This window comes from Salvelinus alpinus, chromosome 25 (assembly GCF_045679555.1).
Source record: "Salvelinus alpinus chromosome 25, SLU_Salpinus.1, whole genome shotgun sequence".
Lineage (NCBI taxonomy): Eukaryota > Metazoa > Chordata > Actinopteri > Salmoniformes > Salmonidae > Salvelinus > Salvelinus alpinus.
Window position 1 is genome coordinate 38,474,968 of NC_092110.1, and position 25,684 is coordinate 38,500,651.

Below are 25,684 nucleotides of genomic sequence, written 5' to 3' on the forward strand. Positions count from 1 at the left end.
ATCCAGTTGCAGAGGGAGGTGTTTAGTGTCCTTAGCTTATTGATGAGCTTTGAGGACACTATGGCGTTGAACGCTGAGCTGTAGTCAATGAATAGCATTCTCACACAGGTGTTCCTTTAGTCCAAGTGGGAAAGGGCAGTGTGGAGTGCAATAGAGATTGCATCATCTGTGGATCTGTTGGGGCAGTATGCAAATTAGGGTGGGTCTAGGGTTTCTGGGATAATGGTGTTGATGTGATCCATGACCAGCCTTTCAAAGCACTTCATGGCTACAGACGTGAGTGCTACGGTTCGGTAGTCATTTAGGCAGGTTACCTTAGTGTTCTTGGGCACAGGCACTATGGTGGTCAGCTTAAAACATGTTGGTATTACAGACTCAGACAGCGAGAGGTTGAAAATGTCAGTGAAGACACTTGCTAGTTGGTCAGCACGTGCTCGCAGTACACGTCCTGTTAATCCGTCTGGCCCTGCGGCCTTGTGAATGTTGACCTGTTTAAAAGTCTTACTCACATCGGCTGCGGAGAGCGTGATTACACAGTCTTCCGGTACAGCTGGTGCTCTCATGCATTTTTCAGTGTTATTTGCCTTGAAGCGAGCATAGAAGCTAAACACCTTCTTCGCCCACTTTGAGGATAACACAGTGCCAGCGACGTGGCTCGTTCTCAAGGACTGTGGGCTCTCGTTCTCCATGGCCGACGTGAGTAAGACATTTATGTGTGTTAACCCTTGCAAGGCTGCCGACCCAGAGGGCATCCCTAGCTGCGTCCTCAGAGCATGCGCAGACCAGCTGTCTGTAGTGTTAACGGACATATTATTTACATTTTTATTTATTTCACCTTTATTTAACCAGGTATTCAATATTCAATCTCTCCCTATCCCAGTCTGCTGTCCTCACTTGCTTCAAGATGTCTAACATTGTTCTTGTACCCAAGAAAGCAAAGGTAACTGAACTAAATGACTATCACCCCGAAGCAGTCATTTCTGTCATCATGAAGTGCTTTGAGAGGCTAGTTAAGGATCATATCACCTCTACCTCACCTGACACCCTAGACCCACTTCAATTTGCTTACTGCCCCAATAGATCCACAGACGATGCAATCGCCATCACACTACACACTGCCCTATCCCATCTGGACAAGAGGAATACCTATGTAACAATGCTGTTCATTGACAGTAGCTGACACTTGTATTTTCAATTTGTATTTATTATGGATCCCCATTAGCTGCTGCCAAGGCAGCAAAATTAAGGCAGTTTATACAATTTTTAAAACATTACAATACATTCACAGATTTCACAACACACTGCCCTCAGCACACCTACTCCACCACTACCACATATCTACAGTACTAAATCCATGTGTATGTGTGTGTTTAGTGCGTATGTTATCTTGTGTGTGTATGCCTGTGTCTGTGCCTATGTTTGTGTTGCTTCACAGTCTCCGCTGTTCCATAAGGTGTTTTTTGTGTCTGTTTTTTAAATCAAGTTTTACTGCTTGCATCAGTTACTTGATGTGGAATAGAGTTCCATGTATTCATGGCTCTATGTAGTACTGTGTGCCCCCCATAGTCTTTTCTGGACTTGGGGACTGTGAAGAGAGACCTCTGGTGGCATGTCTTTTGGGGTATGCATGGGTGTCCGAGCTGTGTGCCAGTAGTTCAAACAGACAGCTCGGTGCATTCAACATGTCAATACCTCTCATAAATATCAGTATATATCATATATTGTTGTATGGGTGAAATGAAAAGTATTTTGTAATCTCTGCTTTGCCACGTTGAATAAAACATATTTTTTATAGCCTAACTATTGTCTTTCTTTTTACAGTTCAAACACATTTAGCATAGATAATGTAATTGTTGTAGTAGTCTTAAGCAAACCATCTTCAGTATCACAGTGGCACCTCCAATTGCCACTCAGACCTTCTGGGAGAAAAGTATCTGGCATTGAACTTTGGTAGTAGTAGTAGTTGTATGTTTTAAGCTAAGGATCCCATCCTCTACTCCTTCCAAACATGTCACCACCTAGATTACAAAGTTTGCATTAAACAAGTTCATATCAGCACAAGGCATGTACAAAATCTAGTAGAATAATTAGCCTCATACATTGTCTACTGGTATTGTTTCTAAATTAAGAACATATAGCTGAACAATGTAAAGAATTTTTAGCTATTCTCTGACTCAGATGCACAATGTCAAGGGATGCATTGCAAATGCCGATAAGTCTAATGCCATCATACTGTGGGCCAGTGGTTCCCAACTCTGGTCCCCCAACATTACAGTTTTATTGTAGCCCCGGACAAAAACACATGATTCAACTTGTCAACTAATCATCAGGCCTTCAAAGAGTTGAATCAGATCAGTATATTTGTCCGGAGCTACAACAAAAATGTGTGGTGTGTTGGGTACTCAAGGACTGTAGTTGGGAACCACTGCTGTAGGCCTATGGCTGCATTGGTGTTGCATGCCATTATCAGCTGCAAAATGGGTTCACATGGCTGATATCCTGAAAAAATGTAGACAATCAAATAAAACTAATTGGAGAGCTTATGACTGAACAAAATGGCTATTACTACTAAAGCATAATTTCAGGTGAACAAAACAAATGCAATACCAGAGGTGGCCAACATCACTCCACTGATCTACTGGGGGAGCAGACTTCCATTCCAGCCCAGCAATAGCACACTTGATTATTAACTAATTAGGTTTGATACATTGAATCAGGTGTGTTAGTGCAGGGCTGGAACAGAAGTTGTAATACGTTTATACATCTAACAGACTGACTCAGGTCTTTCAACATGGTGCCTGGTGCGGTTGCTAGGTGATTTGTGACAACTGCAAACCCTCTATAATAATAATCTGAAACCATAATGGCTATAATGATGTAATAATGCTCTGACATCATAATGCCCTTAATGGTGTAATAATTCTCTGTAATAACAATAAACGTTATGTTAGCTAGCCAGAAAACATTGCAAATGTAGCAAAATGTAGCAAAAAGGGTTGGTTTAAAATACTACATGTAAAATACTACATGTAAGTAGTATTATAGTAAGCTACAAATGTAAAACAAATATGAGTAGCAAAGCTTTTCCCAATTATGGAAATGTACCTTGGTACTAGCCACCATTGATCTTCAAAATTTAATTTGGGTTGCGCAATGACGGAAATGGAACTGGATGTCGAGTTTGAAACAAGAAGCGTGTCGAGTAAGGTTGGAGAAGATGAATGGAAAACAGTCGAAGACTGGAACAAAATAGAAATTGTCTAAAATTGAAGAATATGATAAGTGTAATGCAGACAAGTATTAGTTTTCCGGCTGGGATGTGTTTTTTGGATAAGGATGAATATCTGGGAGATCGGTATGACGTCTTGGTGCTTTCAAGACAACTCTGGGGAAAAAATTGGTCAAATCATGATGCCAGTGATCCTCAGGTTGTAATGTCGGAGCTCCAGAAAGACGTCTGAGTTTCTGACTTGGAATTCCCAGGTGGATGATCGTTCAAAAACAATTTCCCAGTCGGAGCTTGTTTTTTCCCCAGAGTGGGCTGCATGGGCTGCGTCTCAATCCACCGCATCTGCCGATGTCGGCCTTCCGCTTCAGCAGTGGAAGGGGTCTTCACTAGTTATCACGCCCACCAAGTCATAATTATGGCTTACCCCCCCCACCGCCTCCCTCCCATTCATACAATTGATTGTCTTAAAATCTGATTAAAAACCTAGACCTAACCTTAACCACACTGCTAACCTTATGCCTAACCTTAAATTAAGACCAAAAAGCTAAATTATTGTGTTCATTAATTTTTACAATATAGACAATTTTGCCTGAGGCCTCCAAATCACAAAGTCCGACCCTGGTCTCGAGGAAGGTGAAACAGGTGCTGAGAAATGTGGAGTCAATTCAAGCGACTAGGAGCGGGATTGTTCTTATTAATTGTATTTCTGAGGAAGAGAGTGCATTGGGAATCTCAACTTTGGAGCAGGGCGCCTGATAGGGGAGTCATGTCGATGGAAGTTGAGTTTAAATTCCTAAGGAAAAGAATCACAGGTGTGGTTAGTACCCATCACCTGACCAGAATGGAAAAAGGGAAGAACGTCCGTTGGTTCTTTTTTTTTATACAAAGAACACCTCCCTATGCATTTAAAGATATATAAGGTACCACAGGAAGGGTATATAAGGTAAAACAGGAGGGGTATATAAGGTACTACAGGAGGGGTATATAAGGTACTACAGGAGGGGTATATAAGGTACCACAGGAAGGGTATATAAGGTAAAACAGGAGGGGTATATAAGGTAAAACAGGAGGGGTATATAAGGTACTACAGGAGGGGTATATAAGGTACTACAGGAGGGGTATATAAGGTAAAACAGGAGGGGTATATGACGTACCACAGGAGGGGTATATAAGGTAAAACAGGAGGGGTATATAAGGTACTACAGGAGGGGTATATAAGGTAAAACAGGAGGGGTATATGACGTACCACAAGAGGGGTATATAAGGTAAAACAGGAGGGGTATATGAAGTACCACAGGAGGGGTATATAAGGTAAAACAGGAGAGGTATATCAAGTACCACAGGATGGGGTATATAAGGTACCACAGGAGGGGTATATAAGGTAAAACAGGAGGGGTATATAAGGTACTACAGGAGGGATTTATAAGGTACCACAGGAGGGATTTATAAGGTACCACAGGAGATTGGTGGCATCTTAATTGGGAAGGACGGGCTTGTGGTAATGGCTGGAGCGGAATTGGTGGAAGGGTACCAAATACACATTAAACACATGGTTTCCATTCCATTCACCATTATTATGAGCCGTCCTCCCCTCAGCAGACTCCGCTGTAAGGTACGGAGTAAGACCATTCGTCCCCAAAATGCTACAATGTAAAAAGTGTAAAAAATTTGGCCATGTTGTGTGCAGACGAAAGATGTATACTGAAGATTGGAGTGAAGAAGGTCAGTGCTGCAATTGTGGAGTAAAGGATCATGATCCAGAGTTCTTGAAATGCCCTGTAAGGGTGAAGGAAGTCAAGGTGGTGAAAGTCAGGACGTTCTATCGGATCTCCTATATGGAGGCAAAAGGATGATGTGCCACCCTCTCAGGCTCCTTCGAGGTTTTTGTTTTATTTTTGCGATCTTTTTGTTTTCATCCCGCACAGTAGGTGGCGGCAATTCACCTTTTGGGGTGTAGTCTGCCAATAAAGCTTGAAGGAGAAAAATAATAATAATAATAAGATGGAAAAAGAAGAAGATGATGATGATTTCATTTGGCATCAGCTGTAGCATAGATATGAGAGAAAAGCATATCTGGCTGTAGGCCAGACAAACCTAACCACACTGATAACCTTATTTTTGCGATCTTTTTGTTTTCATCCCGCACAGTATGTTGCGGTAATTCACCTTGTGGGGTGTAGTCTGCCAATAAACCTTGAAGGAGAAGAAGAAGAACATGAAGAAGAAGAAGATAAAGATGATGATGATTTCCTTTGGCCTCAGCTGTAGCAGAGATATTAGAGAAATGTATCTCTGGCTGTAGGACGGTCAAACCTAACCCTAACCACACTGCTAACCTTATGCCTAAACCTAACCATGAATTAAGACCAAAAAGCTTCTTTTTTTTACGATTTAACCTATTTTGACTTTGTGGCTGTAGTAACTAGAGACAACCATGTAGGACCCAGCTGTAGGTCACACTTCCTGGTCCCCACAGAGCTGGCCAATAACATTGGGATTACACAAATGAAAGCCAATGAGCATTCATAGAACCTCAGAATGACTTGACAGGCAGTTACCTTCTCTAGTCAGATCACTCAAAACACGCCAAAGAAGGATGGCCTTGTTTGGGATTCTTACAGCTAGAGGAGCAGGCTAGCTAGCTAGCTAACGTTAGCAAAGTAAAGTCCTAGATACTACCTGATAAAATACGGTTTAGCTGCTCTAAATTGAAGTCGAAGGTAAGACACCAATAAACATATTTAGCTAGCAGAGTGAATGTTTACCATTTATAATTTCAAATTCCAATGACAAGGTGATTATTTTAGTTGCAGCTAGCTAACGTTAACTAAATTGGCGTTGGCATTAACGTTAACTAGCTAGCTGCATCTAAAGTAATATCCTAGCTAACAAATAGGAACATTCTGATTCATTGTTGCAGTTTATCTCATTTCTAATTTGGGTGGACAGTTTACCAACACCTTGGATTTGGTATACCTTCAAACTTAATTGCATTGCTCTTTCTAGCTGTAATTTAATTCATTATTGAGCTTGCTATTAGTAGTTCATAAAAACTTTTTTCCATGGTAGAAAAAGTACTAAATTGTCATACTTGAGTAAAAGTAAAGCTACCTTAATAGAATATGACTCAAGTGAAAGTCTCCTAGTAAAATACTACTTGAGTAAAAATCTCCAAATATTTGGCTTTAAATATACTTAAGTACCAAAAGTAAATGGAATTGCTAAAATGTATTAACTATCAAAAGTATAAATCATTTCAAATTCCTTATATTAAACAATCCAGACGGCACAATTTTATAATTTTTTATTTATTTACGGATAGCCAGGGGCACACTCCAACACTCAGACATTTACAAATTAAGCATTTGCGTTTAGTGAGTGCGCCAGATCAGAGGCAGTAGGGATGACAAGGTATGTTCTCTTTTATAAGTGTTAATTGGACCATTTTCCTGTAAACATGTTGTGAGTACTTATGTGTGCGAGGGAAAATGTATGGATTAAAAAGTACATTATTTTCTTTAGGAATGTAGTAAAGTAAAAGTTGGCAGAAATATAAATAGTAAAGTCACGTACAGATACCCCCAAAAACGACTTAAGTAGTACTTTAAAGTATTTTTACTTAAGCACTTTACACCACTGACTATGTTGTTGATGATGCTTGTCTCAACAGACCACAGTATGAAGATGTTTGACGATTTTGAGAGTCATAAGGCCCGGTCCAGCAGAGATCTGTGGTCAGAGATCTGTGGTCAGAGATCTGTGGTCAGAGATCTGTGGTCAGAGATCTGCTGGAGCCTGCCTGATGTGCAGGTGCAGGAGAAAGATCAAGGCCGAGGAGAGGATAATGCTGCTCTGTTCAAAGATTAATTCCAACCTTCACATGTTGGCAATGACCTGCAATCTAATGGCACGTCTATGAGTTTCTCCTCTCACAGCGTCTGGGAACCTATGGAAGACTCGGATGTCTACATTGCTAGTTTAGGTAAAGTCAATCAAAATATCGACCTTCTGTCATGACTCACCCTTATCTATGGCTATTAGTAGTGGCGGTCATTCAATTTTGTCAGCCCATTATTGTCATGCAAAAGACCTTGGGTGGCGGTAGGGGCAGGGGGGAAATACATGTCATCCATATGCACTCATGTTGGGTAGGCTACTCCGGTAATTTCGCTGCGGCAAATGTAATGTTCTGCCTAAACTCTGTATGCAATGGGTTCTCCCTGTTCCTGCAGCTATCCCGTGTTTAATTTGTGAAATCTATTGGGGAACATCGATAGTAACATGTTTTCACAACGAAACAAAGTATTTAATTTAACTGTTGACAGCCCCTCTCTTTGTGCGCATGATAAAGGAATGAAGGAGAGAGGGGAGGAGATGGAAACGCACAGTGGTGAGATATTCTGTAGCTAAAGGTAATGTCTATTAATTATGGGGCGGCAGGTACCCTAGTGGTTAGAGCGTTGGGACAGTAACCGAAAGGTTGCTAGATCGAGTCCCCGAGCTGACAAGGTACAAATCTGTCATTCTGCCCCTGAACAAAGCAGTTAACCCACTGTTCCTAGAATTTGTTTTTAACGTACTTGCCTAGTTAAGTAAAGGCTAAATAAATAAATTAACATTTAACAAAAACCCTATTAATAGGCTATGCAAAATCAAAAACAAATGCACTATAATTGTAGGCTAAATCTGAATTTGTTTATTTTAGGCTAGACAAATGATTTACCAAAGATCTTAAATCAGTATTTTGTTAAATGTTTTTCTGCCATGTGTAATTATGCGGTTGGCTATGTATTGTATAACGGCACGATCATTATTTTAATTGAGCTTTTGGGGGGGGGGCTTGGGCTCATATATAGGCCTGTGCTTATGCATTAGCTCTAATATGCATATGGCCGTTTTGAACAAATCATCACCTTAGAAAGCGCTGACCAATTTGTTGTTAGGCTTTGAAACAACATCCACAAGTACCATGTTTTCCACTAATGTCAGAGTGGTTAGCAGGACAATAGAGTCCTGAGTAACCAGGCCATTAGCGACCTGATGATCGTTAGCGAGTTGGGTAGGCTACTACTAATGCATGTCCAGAATGCATAAAACGAGATTACCGTGACTCAACTGTCATGTAGAATTTTACAGGCAGCCGTGGCGATAATAGAGTCACCGTTAACAGCGCTAGTCGTGACTCATGACTGCAGGTGTGGCGGTAATATAGTCACCGTAACAGCCATCAACCCTGGTCCTTGGTAGTATGGAACAAAAGCCTGTATACCCAACAGCTACCTAGGACCAGTGTTGGTGACCATCACTGCTTTACTGTAGTTAAGAGGGCCAGTCTTCTTTCCATTCTTGATGTTGGATTGATTCGGTACCGGTACCCCCTGTATATAGCCTCCTTATTGTTATTTTATTGTGTTACTTTCTTTTCTTTTTTTCTTTTTTTTTTACTTTAGTTTGTTTGGTAAATATTTTCTTATCTCTTGAACTGCATTGTTGGTTAAGGGCTCTGAAGTAAGCATTTCACGGTATTCGGCGCATGTGACAAATAATTTGATTTGATAGGTGTAAGCTGTAGTTCATGCAGAACATTTTATGTCCAGAAAGATAATGAATTGGGAAAGTATCCCAACACAGGTTTTACTGTTAATCCTGGTCTCCCCTGGCAACACACTGCAAAGTCAAATTTTTGACTTGGCTATTTGGAATGATTGTGAGAAAGCCAGAAATCAAGGTCGCATATTACTTAGCATACTATTGAAGTTCATTTTAAATCCTGTCTTTCAGAGAACCGTCTCAAGAGAATAGAGGGCCAGTGTACTGAGGTGACGTCCAGGGAGATGCTGCGCTCCCTATCTCAGACCAAAACAGAATGCTGGGATAGATTCTTGCACGACGCTCAGAGCTCGGAACTCTTTCAGGAGGACGAGCTAGATCAGAGGTGAGCATCATTTGTTCTACAGGCAGAAAGGTAAGTCTATAAACTCACTATCACTGAGCAGCGTTGAAGGTTGAGCTAGTAAAGTTTCTTACAGGTCCACTGATTGTTCTGTTATCAACCTTGCCTCTGTGTAATGATAGGATGTGTGATAACTTCCCTTCACAGTACCCTGGAGCATCTAAAGCGTTGGCTGGTACCTGAGAACGTGGCCATCAGCGCTGAGGAGCTGGAGTGTCTCCTCCTACCGTCACTGAGCCGAGAGCAGACCTCTACGGACCAATCACAGAGCGGACCAGAGGCAGCCACTCAGAACCCTGACGAGGACAAGAGTCCCATACCTGAGAAATAGCTACCTGTTCACTGCAGACATTTTTATACGTTATCATGTGTTATTCCTGGACAGAATCATGATTGGATTTCCTGTACTGTCATTTTTAGGTTATGTGTATTTGTCTTTATTATTGAGGAGAAAGAATTCGGTGACATATCGTTGCAAATATTGGAACGGTCCATTGTTTGTTATGTTACTCCTATCAAATGTTGTTGATTTTATGATATGTTTCAAATAAAAAGCAGTTAATTGTTGGGGTAATATCCCGAAACCACACCGGTTGCATTTTTGTTAGGCTACTGCACTATGTTGGTCTATAATGTTGTAACGAGCTTTGGCACTGCTTTTAAGATACCAGTCTACCAGTCCAATCAAGAGTATTAATAGCTTAGATGAAATCATTATAAATGTAGCTACTACATGTTCATTACCATGTATGATAAATATACTACGTTCATTATAATTTATGGTAAATATACTACGTTCAGTATTACCATGTATGATAAATATACTACGTTCATGACCATGCATGGTAAATATACTACGTCCATTATTACCATGTATGGTAAATATACTACGTTCATGAGCATGTATGGTAAATATACTACGTTCATGACCATGTATGGTAAATATACTACGTTCATGACCATGTATGGTAAATATACTACGTTCATTAGTACCATGTGTGGTAAATATACTACGTTCATTAGTACCATGTGTGGTAAATATACTACGTTCATTATTACCATGTATGGTAAATATACTACGTTCATGACCATGCATGGTAAATATACTACGTTCATTAGTACCATGTGTGGTAAATATACTACGTTCATGACCATGCATGGTAAATATACTACGTCCATTATTACCATGTATGGTAAATATACTACGTTCATGACCATGCATGGTAAATATACTACGTTCATTAGTACCATGTGTGGTAAATATACTACGTTCATTAGTACCATGTGTGGTAAATATACTACGTTCATGACCATGCATGGTAAATATACTACGTCCATTATTACCATGTATGGTAAATATACTACGTTCATGACCATGCATGGTAAATATACTACGTCCATTATTACCATGTATGGTAAATATACTACGTTCATGACCATGCATGGTAAATATACTACGTTCATGAGCATGTATGGTAAATATACTACGTTCATGAACATGTATGGTAAATATACTACGTTCATGACCATGCATGGTAAATATACTACGTTCATTAGTACCATGTATGGTAAATATACTACGTTCATTAGTACCATGTGTGGTAAATATACTACGTTCATGACCATGCATGGTAAATATACTACGTCCATTATTACCATGTATGGTAAATATACTACGTCCATTATTACCATGTATGGTAAATATACTACGTTCATGACCATGCATGGTAAATATACTACGTTCATGACCATGTATGGTAAATATACTACATTCATGACCATGTATGGTAAATATACTACGTTCATGACCATGTATGGTAAATATACTACGTTCATGACCATGTATGGTAAATATACTACGTTCATGAGCATGTATGGTAAATATACTACGTCCATTATTACCATGTATGGTAAATATACTACGTTCATGACCATGTATGGTAAATATACTACGTTCATGACCATGTATGGTAAATATACTACGTCCATTATTACCATGTATGGTAAATATACTACGTTCATGACCATGTATGGTAAATATACTACGTTCATGACCATGTATGGTAAATATACTACGTTCATGACCATGTATGGTAAATATACTACGTCCATTATTACCATGTATGGTAAATATACTACGTTCATGAACATGTATGGTAAATATACTACGTTCATGACCATGTATGGTAAATATACTACGTTCATGACCATGCATGGTAAATATACTACGTTCATGACCATGCATGGTAAATATACTACGTTCATGACCATGCATGGTAAATATACTACGTTCATGACCATGTATGGTAAATATACTACGTTCATGACCATGCATGGTAAATATACTACGTTCATTATTACCATGTATGGTAAATATACTACGTTCATGAACATGTATGGTAAATATACTACGTTCATGAGCATGTATGGTAAATATACTACGTTCATTATTACCATGTGTGGTAAATATACTACGTTCATGACCATGCATGGTAAATATACTACGTTCATGACCATGTATGGTAAATATACTACGTTCATGACCATGTATGGTAAATATACTACGTTCATGACCATGTATGATAAATATACTACGTTCATGACCATGCATGGTAAATATACTACGTTCATGACCATGTATGGTAAATATACTACGTTCATGACCATGTATGATAAATATACTACGTTCATGAACATGTATGGTAAATATACTACGTTCATTAGTACCATGTATGATAAATATACTACGTTCATTAGTACCATGTATGGTAAATATACTACGTTCATGACCATGTATGGTAAATATACTACGTTCATGACCATGTATGGTAAATATACTACGTTCATGACCATGTATGGTAAATATACTACGTTCATTATTACCATGTATGATAAATATACTAGGTTCATGACCATGTGTGATAAATATACTACTTTCATTATTACCATGTATGATAAATATACTACGTTCATGACCATGTATGGTAAATATACTACGTTCATGACCATGTATGGTAAATATACTACGTTCATTATTACCATGTATGATAAATATACTACGTTCATTAGTACCATGTATGATAAATATACTACGCTCATTAATGTACATTAATGCCTCTACTGTATATTCTCTAATGTATAGCCTCTACTGTATAGCTCTACTGTATAGCCACCCCTAGATGGCAGCATTGTGATCCACAAAATAACCTAGACGTAAATAAATCCGCACAGCCAAATAATATGTTGACTGAGAACTAGTAGTGAGTGACATTCAGAATTATATCAACTTTCTTATGTACTTCATTTGATAATAGTCAGCTGTGGTGACTCGAGCAAATGAAATCATACGGCTGTGGAGCCCCCCCCCCCCCCCCCCAGCAGTCAGATTGCTCCTTATTCAGATGCAGCAGTGAAAAGGTGGACTACTTGAAGAGAGACAGATTGACGGAGGGAGCTGTGCAGATATCCTTCTCACAAGAGTTGCTTTGAAGAATCTCTCTTGGATCTCTTTTGAAGTTGTTCAACTACAAAAAAAAAGGTAAATATATATTCAATGTGTTTTTGTTATATATTTATAGAAATGCTGCTTCCAAGGGGAAATTTAAAGAATATAGGATATTTAAAACGTGGATTGTAAAATAAGTTAAGTTATGATTTTTCTTTGGCATTAAGTGTGCATGCTTTTGCGTAATATAATTATTACATTTTTTACTAGATGATATACATTCTGGAATAGATTTATTTCAAACTATGGCCCTAGACTGTGTAGTTGATTTGATATAAGACCACTATACTGTATGATACAGAAAGCATCTTGTTTGCATGTCAACTGATTTAAATGTTTGAAATTTAAGCCAAGTTATTAGTCAGGTGAGTGAGCATTAACATTTTTCCACAATGGAACAATAACTATAGCCAAAGGCACCGAATATATGATTTATACAGTCTTCCTAGAAGTGGCTATGTTAGTAGACAAGTATGCATGGACAGTAACTCTAGTCGTGAAAGAGCTACTGGTCTAAATCTCTTCATTGATTAATTAATTAATTATTGATACATTTTCCTGAGATATTATACTCTTGAGTCCCGTACAACCCTGATATTTATGAAATCATGAATGATTTGGTTCTCCTCACAGAGGCATTTATTATGTAAAGGACTTAACCGATATATGTCTCTATCTGTCTTTTTCAAAATGGATTAGGCTAACATGATGAATTTTCTTCAAGTTTACCCATGGTCCAGTTCACACCAAGGTCCACCTGTGGTCCACACAGAACCCAGTTACCTCAGACTCGTGTTTTCTCTGCACCAAGCTCAGAAATACAGTTTGACTCATATCCATGACACATTGTGCTTTCCCACTTTTATTATTGACCCATATTGTCATTTGGAGAATCTGTTTAGCCATGACCTAAATACACACATTGTGGCCTATCCGTGTCAAATCTGAATATGATTTAATCGTATTATTTAATAGTCCAGATCAGATTCAGAACGTTTGCTAATACCATTTGGAACTTGTCCTGTCCCCCCACAACATTAAATTGAATGTAGCTGTGGCCTTTTGAATGGAACATGTTTATTTTTGTAATGGCAGGCAAGTTCTCTCTCCCCAACAATAACAAAGGATAGAGGGGGAAATGTAGAATGCACAGAGTTCTGAATGTATTACTACATAAGACTGATATTGTCCAGGGCAAAGTGCACCTCATTGTCAGCTCAGGTCAATCCAAACGGGGCATCAGGTAGCCTAGCGGTTAACAGCGTTAGGCCAGTAACCGAAAAGTTGCTGGTTTAAATGCTGGTGCCGATAGGTTAAAAAACCTGCCGAGGTGCCATTGAGCAAGGCCCTTAACCCTAATTGCTCTGGATAAAAGCGTCTGCTAAAATGTAGAAAATGCAAATAACCTCTATTCAGAAAAACTCTCTGAATACCAACAAGTCTCAATCATTTCACATTTCAACTATAGACTAATCACATAGCCTGCAAATGAGAGGCAAAGTGTCGAGGAGGCATAGTTCATTTTCAAAGGTTATCCCGACTGATATTTCAGTAGGTGTTGTTGAATATGGAAGATGATAATTAGCCTTTTAAATATCATTATTCAGAACTTTTCCATGCTATGAGAGACTATGATGAGGTGATGAAATAGACAATGAATGAGATATCACAATTACACCATTGATAATATGCGATTTGACAGCCAAAGTACCCCTTAACATTAATTCAAGTGTAAAATGCAACATCACCTTTTGGTTTCTCTTTTTACTGACCTGCATTGCTTTATTGTAATACGATTTCCCTGATGATGTTTCCCTGATGTTGTTTTCCCTGATGTTGTTTTCCCTGATGTTGTTTTCCCTGGTGATGTTTTCCCTGATGATGTTTTCCCTGATGATGTTTTCCCTGATGATGTTTTCCCTGATGATGTTTTCCCTGATGATGTTTTCCCTGATGATGTTTTCCCTGATGATGTTTTCCCTGATGATGTTTTCCCTGATGATGTTTTCCCTGATGATGTTTTCCCTGGTGATGTTTTCCCTGATGTTGTTTTCCCTGATGATGTTTTCCCTGATGATGTTTTCCCTGATGATGTTTTCCCTGATGATGTTTTCTCTGATGATGTTTTCCCTGATGTTGTTTTCCCTGATGATGTTTTCCCTGATGATGTTTTCCCTGATGATGTTTTCTCTGATGATGTTTTCCCTGATGATGTTTTCCCTGATGATGTTTTCCCTGATGATGTTTTCCCTGATGTTGTTTTCCCTGATGATGTTTTCTCTGATTATGTTTTCCCTGGTGATGTTTTCTCTGATGTTGTTTTCTCTGATGATGTTTTCTCTGATTATGTTTTCCCTGGTGATGTTTTCCCTGATGATGTTTTCTCTGATGATGTTTTCTCTGATGATGTTTTCTCTGATTATGTTTTCCCTGGTGATGTTTTCCCTGATGATGTTTTCTCTGATGATGTTTTCCCTGATGATGTTTTCCCTGATGTTGTTTTCCCTGATGATGTTTTCCCTGATGTTGTTTTCCCTGATGATGTTTTCCCTAATGTTTTCCCTGATGATGTTTTCTCTGATGATGTTTTCTCTGATTATGTTTTCCCTGGTGATGTTTTCCCTGGTGATGTTTTCCCTGATGATGTTTTCCCTGGTGATGTTTTCCCTGATGATGTTTTCCCTGATTATGTTTTCCCTGATGTTGTTTTCCCTGATGTTGTTTTCTCTGATGTTGTTTTCTCTGATGTTGGTTTCTCTGATGTATTCCCTGTTCTGTTGTGTGTTACAGGGATGGACAACAGGGAGTTTTCTCTGAACTGCTCTTGGGTAGAGAACACATCTCTCCCTGCCTACTCCTCATCGTCCTCCTCCTCATTCACTGGGTTGGATCTCCTATTTGACCTGAAGCCCCTATTCATCCCTCTCTACTCCATGGTGATCCTGGTCGCCTGCTCTGGCAACCTCCTGCTGCTCATCCTCATCGGGCTCAACAAGAAGAGACACAACACCACCAACTTCCTGATCGGCAACTTGGCGCTAGTTGATTTGGTCATGTGCATCTTCTGTGTGCCCCTGACAGCCTCCTATGCCTTCGACAAGCGAGGGTGGCTCTTCGGACGCTTCATGTGCCACTTTGTCACCTTGATGCAGTCGGCGACGGTTTTTGCAGCCGTCTTGTCCCTCACAGCCATTGCAGTGGACCGGTACGTCGTTGTGGCCTATCCCATTCGCAGGCGGGTGGGTTGCCAGTTCTGCTGGGGTTTGGTGGCTGTCATCTGGTTGTGTAGCCTTGCGTTTTCCACTCCCACGGCTCTCCACACTGGATACCTGGACCTGAGCGCCACCGGTCTCCACATGGTCGTCTGTGAGGAGTTCTGGCATGGCCAGGAGCGGGGACGCCTTGTCTACTCCTGCTTTGTCCTGCTCTTCTCTTACTTTGTGCCACTCGCCGCTGTGTCTGCATCCTACCTCGCTATCTCCTACCACTTGAGACAAAGAAACATTTCTGGTTTGATGGCGGCGGGTCCTGTCTCCAACCAAATGAACTGGGGGCGAAAGAGAAGAAAGACGTTCTGCCTCCTCCTTGTGTCGGTGCTCTGCTTCGCCTTCTCCTGGCTCCCTCTTCAGGTGGTCAATCTCATCCGCGACCTGGATACTGACTTCACCATCCTGGGCAAGAGCCACGTCAACGTGATCCAAGTGTCGTGCCACCTGTTAGCTATGAGCTCGGCGTGCTACAACCCATTTATCTACGCGTCTCTCCACGACAAGTTCCTGTCCTGCCTGTGTCATCGTGACCTCTTCCCCCGTCACAGAGGAGTGGGGGGTCGAGGGCCAAGGGGGAACAGCAGCAGCTTCATGACATCCCACCGACTGCACCGTGTGAACACCTTCTCCACCCTGGGTGACATCCCGGTGGTTCTGGGGAACAAGATGCCACAGGAGAGTTGGCCATTACGACAGGCACATAAGTCCTCAACCACTACAATAATTGACCATAATTACATGTAGTTGGAGTTTGAACGAGGAAGCACCTTATGGCCCAGAGCACTGAAAGCAAAGGATGTATCTGAAAGATCAAATTCCTCCCCTTTGACCTCATCCTCTAATTAATTCTGAGAAAGACGTCAGGAGAGAGTAATCAAGAAAATACTATTGAGATATAGGAGTCCCTATCGCTGAGAAGTCAACCAACAAAACATTTGGAAATCAGGTGGGATGAGGTTGACACCAATGTAGCTGCCAGCTGCACCTGAACGAGCACAGATCCATGACAAAACAATATACTTCTGAGCTTACAGTCAACTGGTAGTCATTGGTAGAAGATGACTGACAAAATAAAGGAAACACCAACATATAGCGTTTTAATAGGGCGTTGGGCCACCACCAGCCAGAACAGCTTCAATGCACCTCGGCATAGATTCTACAAGTGTCTGGAACTGTATTGGAGGGATGCGACACCATTTTTCCATAAGAAATTCCATCATTTAGTGTTTTGTTGATGATGGTGGAAAACACTGTCTCAGGCGCCGCTCCAGAATCTCCCATAAGTGTTCAATTGGGTTGAAATATGGTGACTGAGACGGCCATGGAATATAGTTTACATAATTTCATGCTCATCAAACCGTTCAGTGACTACTAATGCCCTGTGGGTGGGGGCATTGTCATCCTAAAGGGGGCTAGCAAAATAATGGCCTGCCCAGCATTTTTTATACATGACACTAAGCATGATGGGATGTTAATTGCTTAATTAACTTAATTAATTTGTATCCTTCATTTACTCAAGTGTTTCCGTTATTTTGTCAGTTACCTGTATATCTATGAAAATACAATTTATGCAGAATTATTTTTAAACAGTTTTGTTGGCCAAACAAAACTATCACACTATGAAGCAAATCAAATGGTGGTCATTATCTGTGATAATAAACAGGGTCGTTTGGGTCCTGAATGCTGATTGTCTGAAACAGCATTCCAGCGGTGTGTATATCAGAGAATATACCACAGGTATGACACAAATTATTTTTTACTGTTATATTTATGTTGGTAACGGACTTATAATAGCAATAAGGCACCTTGGGGGTTTGTGGTATATGGCCAATATACCACTGCTAAGGGCTGTATCCAGGCACTCCGCTTTGTGTCGTGCATTAGAACAGCCCTTAGGCTGAGTATATTTAAGAAATATGGCCCGAGGGGGTGTGGTATATGGCCAATATACCATGGCTAAGGGCTGTTCTTAGGCACGACGCAACTCAGAATCGTGGTATATTGGGCAAATATCACAAACCCCCGTGGTGCCTTATTGCTATTATAAACTGGTTACCAACGTAATTAGAGCTGTAAAAAAATTATATTTAGTCAAACCCATGGTATCAAATCAAATTATATTTGTCACATGCGCCAAATACAACAGGTCTAAGACCTTACAGTGAAATGCTGACTGACAAGTCCTTAACCAACAATGCAGTTATAAGAAAAGTAAGTGTTAAGAAAGAATATAATAAAATAAACTGAAGTAAAAAATTGAAAAATAACAAATAACTAAAGAGTAACAATAAAATAACAGTAGCCAGGCTATATACAGGGGGTATCGGTACAGAGTCAATGTGCGGGGGTACAGGTTAGTCGAGGTAATTGATGTAATATGTACATGTAGGTAGAGTTAAAGTGACTATGCATGGATAATAAACAGAGAGTAGCAGCAGCATAAAAATGGGGGTCGGTGGTGGTGCGGGGGGATGCAAATAGTACGGATAGCCATGTGATTAGCTGTTAAGAAGCCTTTTGGACCTAGACTTGGCGCTCCGGTACTGCTTGCCGTGAGGTAGTAGAGAGAACAGTCTATTCAGTAAATGGCTGTTTATTTGACACTACAAGACACTATAGGACACTATACAGTCTGATATACCATGGCTTTCAGCCAATCAGCATTCAGGGCTCATACCACCCAGTTTAAAATGGCCAACATACCACACCCTCTCAGGCCTTATTGCTTAAATAAACATAGGAATCAAATAAACAGCCATTTAATGAATAGATTGTGGTGTCAATAAGCTTCACTGATTGGATTATGGTGTCAGTATGAATAGATTGTGATGTCAATATGATTTACTGAATAGATTGTGGTATCAATATGAATATATTGTGGTGTCAATATGATTTACTGAATAGATTGTGGTATCAATATGAATAGATTGTGGTGTCAATATGATTTACTGAATAGATTGTGGTATCAATATGAATAGATTGTGGTGTCAATATGATTTACTGAATAGATTGTGGTATCAATATGATTTACCGAATAGATTGTGGTATCAATATGATTTACTGAATGGATTGTGGTGTCATTTTGAATAGATTGTGGTGTCAATATAAATACATTGTGGTGTCAATATGATTTACTGAATGGAGTGTGGTGTCAATATGCTTTACTGAATGGAGTGTGGTGTCAATATGCTTTACTGAATGGAGTGTGGTGTCAATATGAATAGATTGTGGTGTCAATATGCTTTACTGAATACATGGTGGTGTCAATATGATTTACTGAATAGATTGTGGTGTCAATATGCTTTACTGAATGGAGTGTGGTGTCAATATGAATAGATTGTGGTGTCAATATGCTTTACTGAATACATGGTGGTGTCAATATGATTTACTGAATATATTGTGGTGTCAATATGCTTTACTGAATTAACTGTGGTGTCAATATGAATAGACTGTGGTGTTCATTTACTTTACTGAATGGATTGTGGTGTCAATACTACTTACTGAATAGATTGTGGTGTCAATATGAATTGGGCTCCTGAGTGGTGCTGTGGTCTAAGACACTGCATCTCAGTGCAAGAGGCATCACTGCAGTACCTGATTTGAATCCGGGCTGCGTCACATCCGGCTGTGATTGGGAGTCCCATATGGCGGCGCACAATTGGCCCAGCGTCGTCCGGGTTTGGCTGGGGTAGGCCGTCATTGTAAATAAGAATTTGTTCTTAACTGACTTGCCTTGTTAAATTAAAAAAAATTGATTTAATGTCAAAGGGACTGATTCAGACTTAAGAATGTATACCTTTCCTACGCACTTCTCAGTATTTGGTATTCAGACTTACCTTATTCAGTCGCATAACGCGCTCTGAATAAATTTCATTCAGCCGCTAAAAACCCTCCCACTTGCTGGCCAACATATTTTAATAATAATATATGCCATTTAGCAGATGCTTTTATCCAAAGCAACTTACAGTCATGTTTTCATACATTATCCCCTGTGTATTTATACCTGTGTTTTTTCTCTGCCTGTTGCCAGTTTGTCTTGTTTGTTCAAGTCTACCAGTGGTTTCTCTCAGCTCCTGGTTTTCCCTAGTCTCTCTTTTTCCGAGTCCTCCTGGGTTTTGACCTTTGCCTGTCCTGACCCTGTACCCGCCCGCCTGACCGCTGCCTGTCCCTGGCCCTGAGCCTGCCTGCCGGCCAGTACCTTTGCTCCTGCTCTGGATTATCGACCCCTGCCTGCCCCTGTGGTTACAATAAACATTGTTACTTCACTCAGTCTGCACTTGGGTCTTACCTTGGAACCTGATCGATACAAAGGACCACCTAGATATAGGAATCAAATAAACAGACATTTACCGAATAGATTGTGGTGTCAATATGCTTTACCGAATAGATTGTGGTGTCAATATGCTTTACTGAATAGATTATGGTTTCAATATGACTTACTGAATAGATTATGGTTTCAATATGACTTACTGAATAGATTGTGGTGTCAATATGTGTCAGGACCCGGTGAGAGAAACAGTCACTAATAGTCGGCAGAACCCAGAAGATGAGGCAGACTCAGCAGTACTAGAAATGGTGGTTTAATAAAAGGACAAGATCTTCAGGCAAAGAATATAAATCCACCACGTCCAAAAATAAAGCCAAGAGGCACAAAATGGATATCCTCCAAAATACAAAGAAACTCCACAAAGTGGTAAAAACAGCAGGGAAAAACAAACCTCAAAAGACTACTCAAATATACACAAGCACTAAACCAGAGAACCTCTGGAAAATCCAATAAGATAAATATGTTCACAACAAGGCTGGGGCTGGGTGCTAACATACAAACACTGAGCAAAGAACTGAGGAACACACAGGGTTTAAATACTAACATGGGAACGACACACAGGTGCAAACAATAATTAGAGCAAGGAAAAAACAAAAGGTACAAAAAAGGTGCAATGGGGACATCTAGTGACCAAAACCTGAACAGTCCTGGCCAAAACCTGACAATATGCTTTACTGAATAGATTGTGGTGTCAATATGCTTTACTGAATAGATTGTGGTGTCAATATGCTTTACTGAATAGATTATGGTTTCAATATGACTTACTGAATAGATTATGGTTTCAATATGACTTACTGAATAGATTGTGGTGTCAGTATGCTTTACTGAATAGATTGTGGTGTCAGTATGCTTTACTGAATAGATTGTGGTGTCAATATGCTTTACTGAATAGATTATGGTTTCAATATGACTTACTGAATAGATTGTGGTGTCAATATGCTTTACTGAATAGATTGTGGTGTCAATATGCTTAACTGAATAGATTGTGGTGTCAATATGCTTTACTGAATAGATTGTGGTGTCAATATGCTTTACTGAATAGATTATGGTTTCAATATGACTTACTGAATAGATTATGGTTTCAATATGACTTACTGAATAGATTGTGGTGTCAGTATGCTTTACTGATTGGATTGTGAGTGAATTTTCTTGTCGAGTTTTCATTCAGTAGGGTTTTCAGTACATTTAAATACGTGTACCTTTTAGTTAGAATTTCGGTTGACAGACTCACTAGAATATTTCGAGAGAACGGGTTCAGAATATTAGGGATCAATGAAAGACAGACATCTAAATATATGCGTATTCGTCTCCGTTTCAGTACCAGTTGGTCGATTTTAAAAATACTCTGATCTTGAAGATTATTTGGGTTTAGGAAAAAATGTCTGAATCATAAAAAACAGGTTTGGAGAGCCTTTATGCACGAAAGAAAGAAAACGGTGGTTTGATTCATTCAGAAAATGTCCACATTCAGTTATTTAACCCATGGTAATGGTGTAAGATTAGTGTACATACTATTTTAATAGGGAGAATAGTGTACAATAGTAGGCTATACCCTTGTCTATTACCTGCACTAACCATCGAACTGTGATGACACAGCCAAGTATTGTGTCGCGTTCAACACTGTTACGGCTTGGTCTGCGCTCCGCTTCATAACGATTTAATAAGCCTACATATCTTAAAAAATATACATGATCAACTGCTGCTAATGATCCTCAGCAACAACCACACGGCCGTAATGGCGTTTACAGAGGAAGCAAATTAAGGTAAACCAAACAATGTCAGTAATGGTGTCAATATGCTTCACTGAATGGATTGTGGTGTCAATATGCTTTACTAAATGGATTGTATTGTCAATATGCTTTACTAAATGGATTGTAGTGTCAATATGCTTTACTAAATGGATTGTGGTGTCAATATGCTTTACTAAATGGATTGTATTGTCAATATGCTTTACTAAATGGATTGTAGTGTCAATATGCTTTACTAAATGGATTGTAGTGTCAATATGCTTTACTAAATGGATTGTAGTGTCAATATGCTTTACTAAATGGATTGTGGTGTCAATATGCTTTACTAAATGGATTGTAGTGTCAATATGCTTTACTAAATGGATTGTGGTGTCAATATGCTTCACTGAATGGATTGTGGTGTCATTATGCTTTACTAAATGGATTGTGGTGTCAATATGCTTTACTAAATGGATTGTAGTGTCAATATGCTTTACTAAATGGATTGTAGTGTCAATATGCTTTACTAAATGGATTGTAGTGTCAATATGCTTTACTAAATGGATTGTGGTGTCAATATGCTTCACTGAATGGTTTGTGGTGTCAATATGCTTTACTAAATGGATTGTGGTGTCAATATGCTTTACTAAATGGATTGTAGTGTCAATATGCTTTACTAAATGGATTGTAGTGTCAATATGCTTTACTAAATGGATTGTAGTGTCAATATGCTTTACTAAATGGATTGTAGTGTCAATATGCTTTACTAAATGGATTGTAGTGTCAATATGCTTTACTAAATGGATTGTAGTGTCAATATGCTTTACTAAATGGATTGTGGTGTCAATATGCTTTACTAAATGGATTGTAGTGTCAATATGCTTTACTAAATGGATTGTAGTGTCAATATGCTTTACTAAATGGATTGTGGTGTCAATATGCTTTACTAAATGGATTGTAGTGTCAATATGCTTTACTAAATGGATTGTGGTGTCAATATGCTTTACTAAATGAATTGTAGTGTCAATATGCTTTACTGAATGAGACAGATGTTCAATTTGTTTGCAAATCTTTTAAAGATTTCCCTAAGACACTTTACTGTACATATAGCTTATGCAGCTCAAGAGATTGAATATAATTTATGATGTGTATGGAAATATTTTAGAATTTGTTTTTTATAATCCTCAAGATGAGCAAATGTTTAATGTTGTAGTCCCATTACACTACTATTCCAATTTGAATCAATACTCATAAATGTTAAAGGTAAATGTAATATTGTGTAGATTTGTGTTTCTTTAAATGTTGTGTTTTAACAAGTACAATTAACAATTTGTCTATTAGATTATGACAGGATGAACTTGATAATGAACATACCATTGTATAGCATTTTGGATTATCATGCAGCATGTTGGTTGTGTTGCTCTTGATGTGAAAGTTTAACATTAAAATAACATTGAAGAACCTGTGGATTGGGCCACTCCGAGACTAATACTTACTGACACTTAATTTGAATAAACAGATGCTTTGGAAACCACTCCAACTACTCAATATGTCTGGCTTGGTTACCATGAAGCCATCAGCCAGGTGTCTGAGAAGATTTTCAGATAGCTTAAGGACTGCAAAGTGCATAAGCTAAGTTTGATTTGTGCAAATGATGTGCAAATTAATTCACAACCCTGAATATGTAAATGTCACGTTGGTATGCAACTGATGAAGTCAGAATCATCCAATATGTTTTATTGCCAGGGACCTCACGATACGATATCATCACAATACTTTGGTGCCGATATGACATGTATTGCGATTCTCACGATTCTAAACTCAGCAAAAAAAGAAACGTCCTCTCACTGTCAGCTGCGTTTATTTTCAGCAAACTAAATATGTGTGCATATTTGTATGAACATAACAAGATTCAACAACTGAGACATGAACTGATCAAGTTCCACAGACATGTGACTCACAGAAATTGAATGTGTCCCTGAACAAAGGGGGGGTCAAAATCAAAACTAACAGTTAGTATCTGGTGTGGCCACCAGCTGCATTAAGTACTGCACCAGGTTTGCCAGTTTTTGCTGTGAGATGTTACCCCACTTTGCCACCAAGGCACCTGCAAGTTCCCGGACATTTCTGGGGGGAATGGCCCTAGACCTCACCCTCCGATCCAACAGGTCCCAGACGTGCTCATTGGAATTGAGATCCGGGCTCTTCGCTGGCCATGGCAGAACACTGACATTCCTGTCTTGCAGGAAATCACGCACAGAACGAGAAGTATGGCTGGTGGCATTGTGATGCTGGAGGGTCATGTCAGGATGAGCCTGCAGGAAGGGTACCACATGAGGGAGGAGGATGTCTTCCCTGTAACGCACAGCGTTGAGATTGCCTGCAATGACAACAAGCTCAGTCCGATGATGCTGTGACACACCGCCCCAGACCATGACGAACCCTCCACCTCGATCCCGCTCCAGAGAACAGGCCTCGGTGTAACACTCATTCCTTCGACAATAAACGTGAATCCGACCATCACCCCTGATGAGACAAAACTGCAAGTTGTCAGTGAAGAGCACTCTAAACCGTCAAGCTGCATACTGGACCCTATTCCAACTAAACTAATGAAAGAGCTGCTTCCTGTGCTCGGCCCTCCTATGTTGAACATAATAAACGGCTCTCTATCCACCGGATGTGTACCAAACTCACTAAAAGTGGCAGTAATAAAGCCTCTCTTGAAAAAGCCAAACCTTGACCCAGAAAAAAAAAAAAAATATCGGCCTATATCGAATCTTCCATTCCTCTCAAAACATTTTGAAAAAGCTGTTGCGCAGCAACTCACTGCCTTCCTGAAGACAAACAATGTATACGAAATGCTTCAGTCTGGTTTTAGACCCCACCATAGCACTGAGACTGCACTTGTGAAGGTGGTAAATTACCTTTTAATGGCGTCAGACCGAGGCTCTGCATCTGTCCTCGTGCTCCTAGACCTTAGTGCTGCCTTTGATACCATCGATCACCACATTCTTTTGGAGAGATTGGAAACCCAAATTGGTCTACACGGACAAGTTCTGGCCTGGTTTAGATCTTATCTGTCGGAAAGAGTTTGTCTCTATGAATGGTTTGTCCTCTGACAAATCAACTGTACATTTCGGTGTTCCTCAAGGTTCCGTTTTGGGACCACTATTGTTTTCACTATATATTTTACCTCTTGGGGATGTCATGTTAACTTTCACTGCTATGCGGATGACACACAGCTGTACATTTCAATGAAACATGGTGAAGCCCCAAAATTGCCCTCGCTAGAAGCCTGTGTTTCAGACATAAGGAAGTGGATGGCTGCAAACTTTCTACTTTTAAACTCGGACAAAACAGAGATGCTTGTTCTAGGTCCTAAGAAACAAAGAGATCTTCTGTTGAATCTGACAATTAATCTTGATGGTTGTAAAGTCGTCTCAAATAAAACTGTGAAGGACCTCGGCGTTACTGTGGACCCTGATCTCTCTTTTGACGAACATATCATGACTGTTTCAAGGACAGCTTATTTCCATCTACGTAACATTGCAAAAATCAGAAACTTTCTGTCCAAACATGATGCAGAAAAATGTATCCATGCTTTTGTTACTCCTAGGTTAGACTACTCCAATGCTCTACTTTCCGGCTACCCGGATAAAGCACTAAATAAACTT

The 25,684-nt window shown here is 39.6% G+C and overlaps 1 protein-coding gene and 1 pseudogene across 1 annotated transcript; both read left to right on the plus strand.

Annotated features, from left to right (window-relative positions):
• Positions 1-5,264: 5,264 nt before the first annotated feature.
• On the plus strand, positions 5,265-9,771 carry LOC139553926 (coiled-coil domain-containing protein 32-like; annotated as a pseudogene).
• A 5,708-nt stretch (positions 9,772-15,479) lies between these two features.
• Positions 15,480-17,725, plus strand: prlh2r (prolactin releasing hormone 2 receptor). The gene has a single exon (XM_071365084.1). It carries the CDS (start codon positions 15,480-15,482, stop codon positions 16,698-16,700), a length of 1,221 nt encoding a protein of 406 aa, XP_071221185.1. The 3' UTR covers positions 16,701-17,725.
• Positions 17,726-25,684: the final 7,959 nt, after the last annotated feature.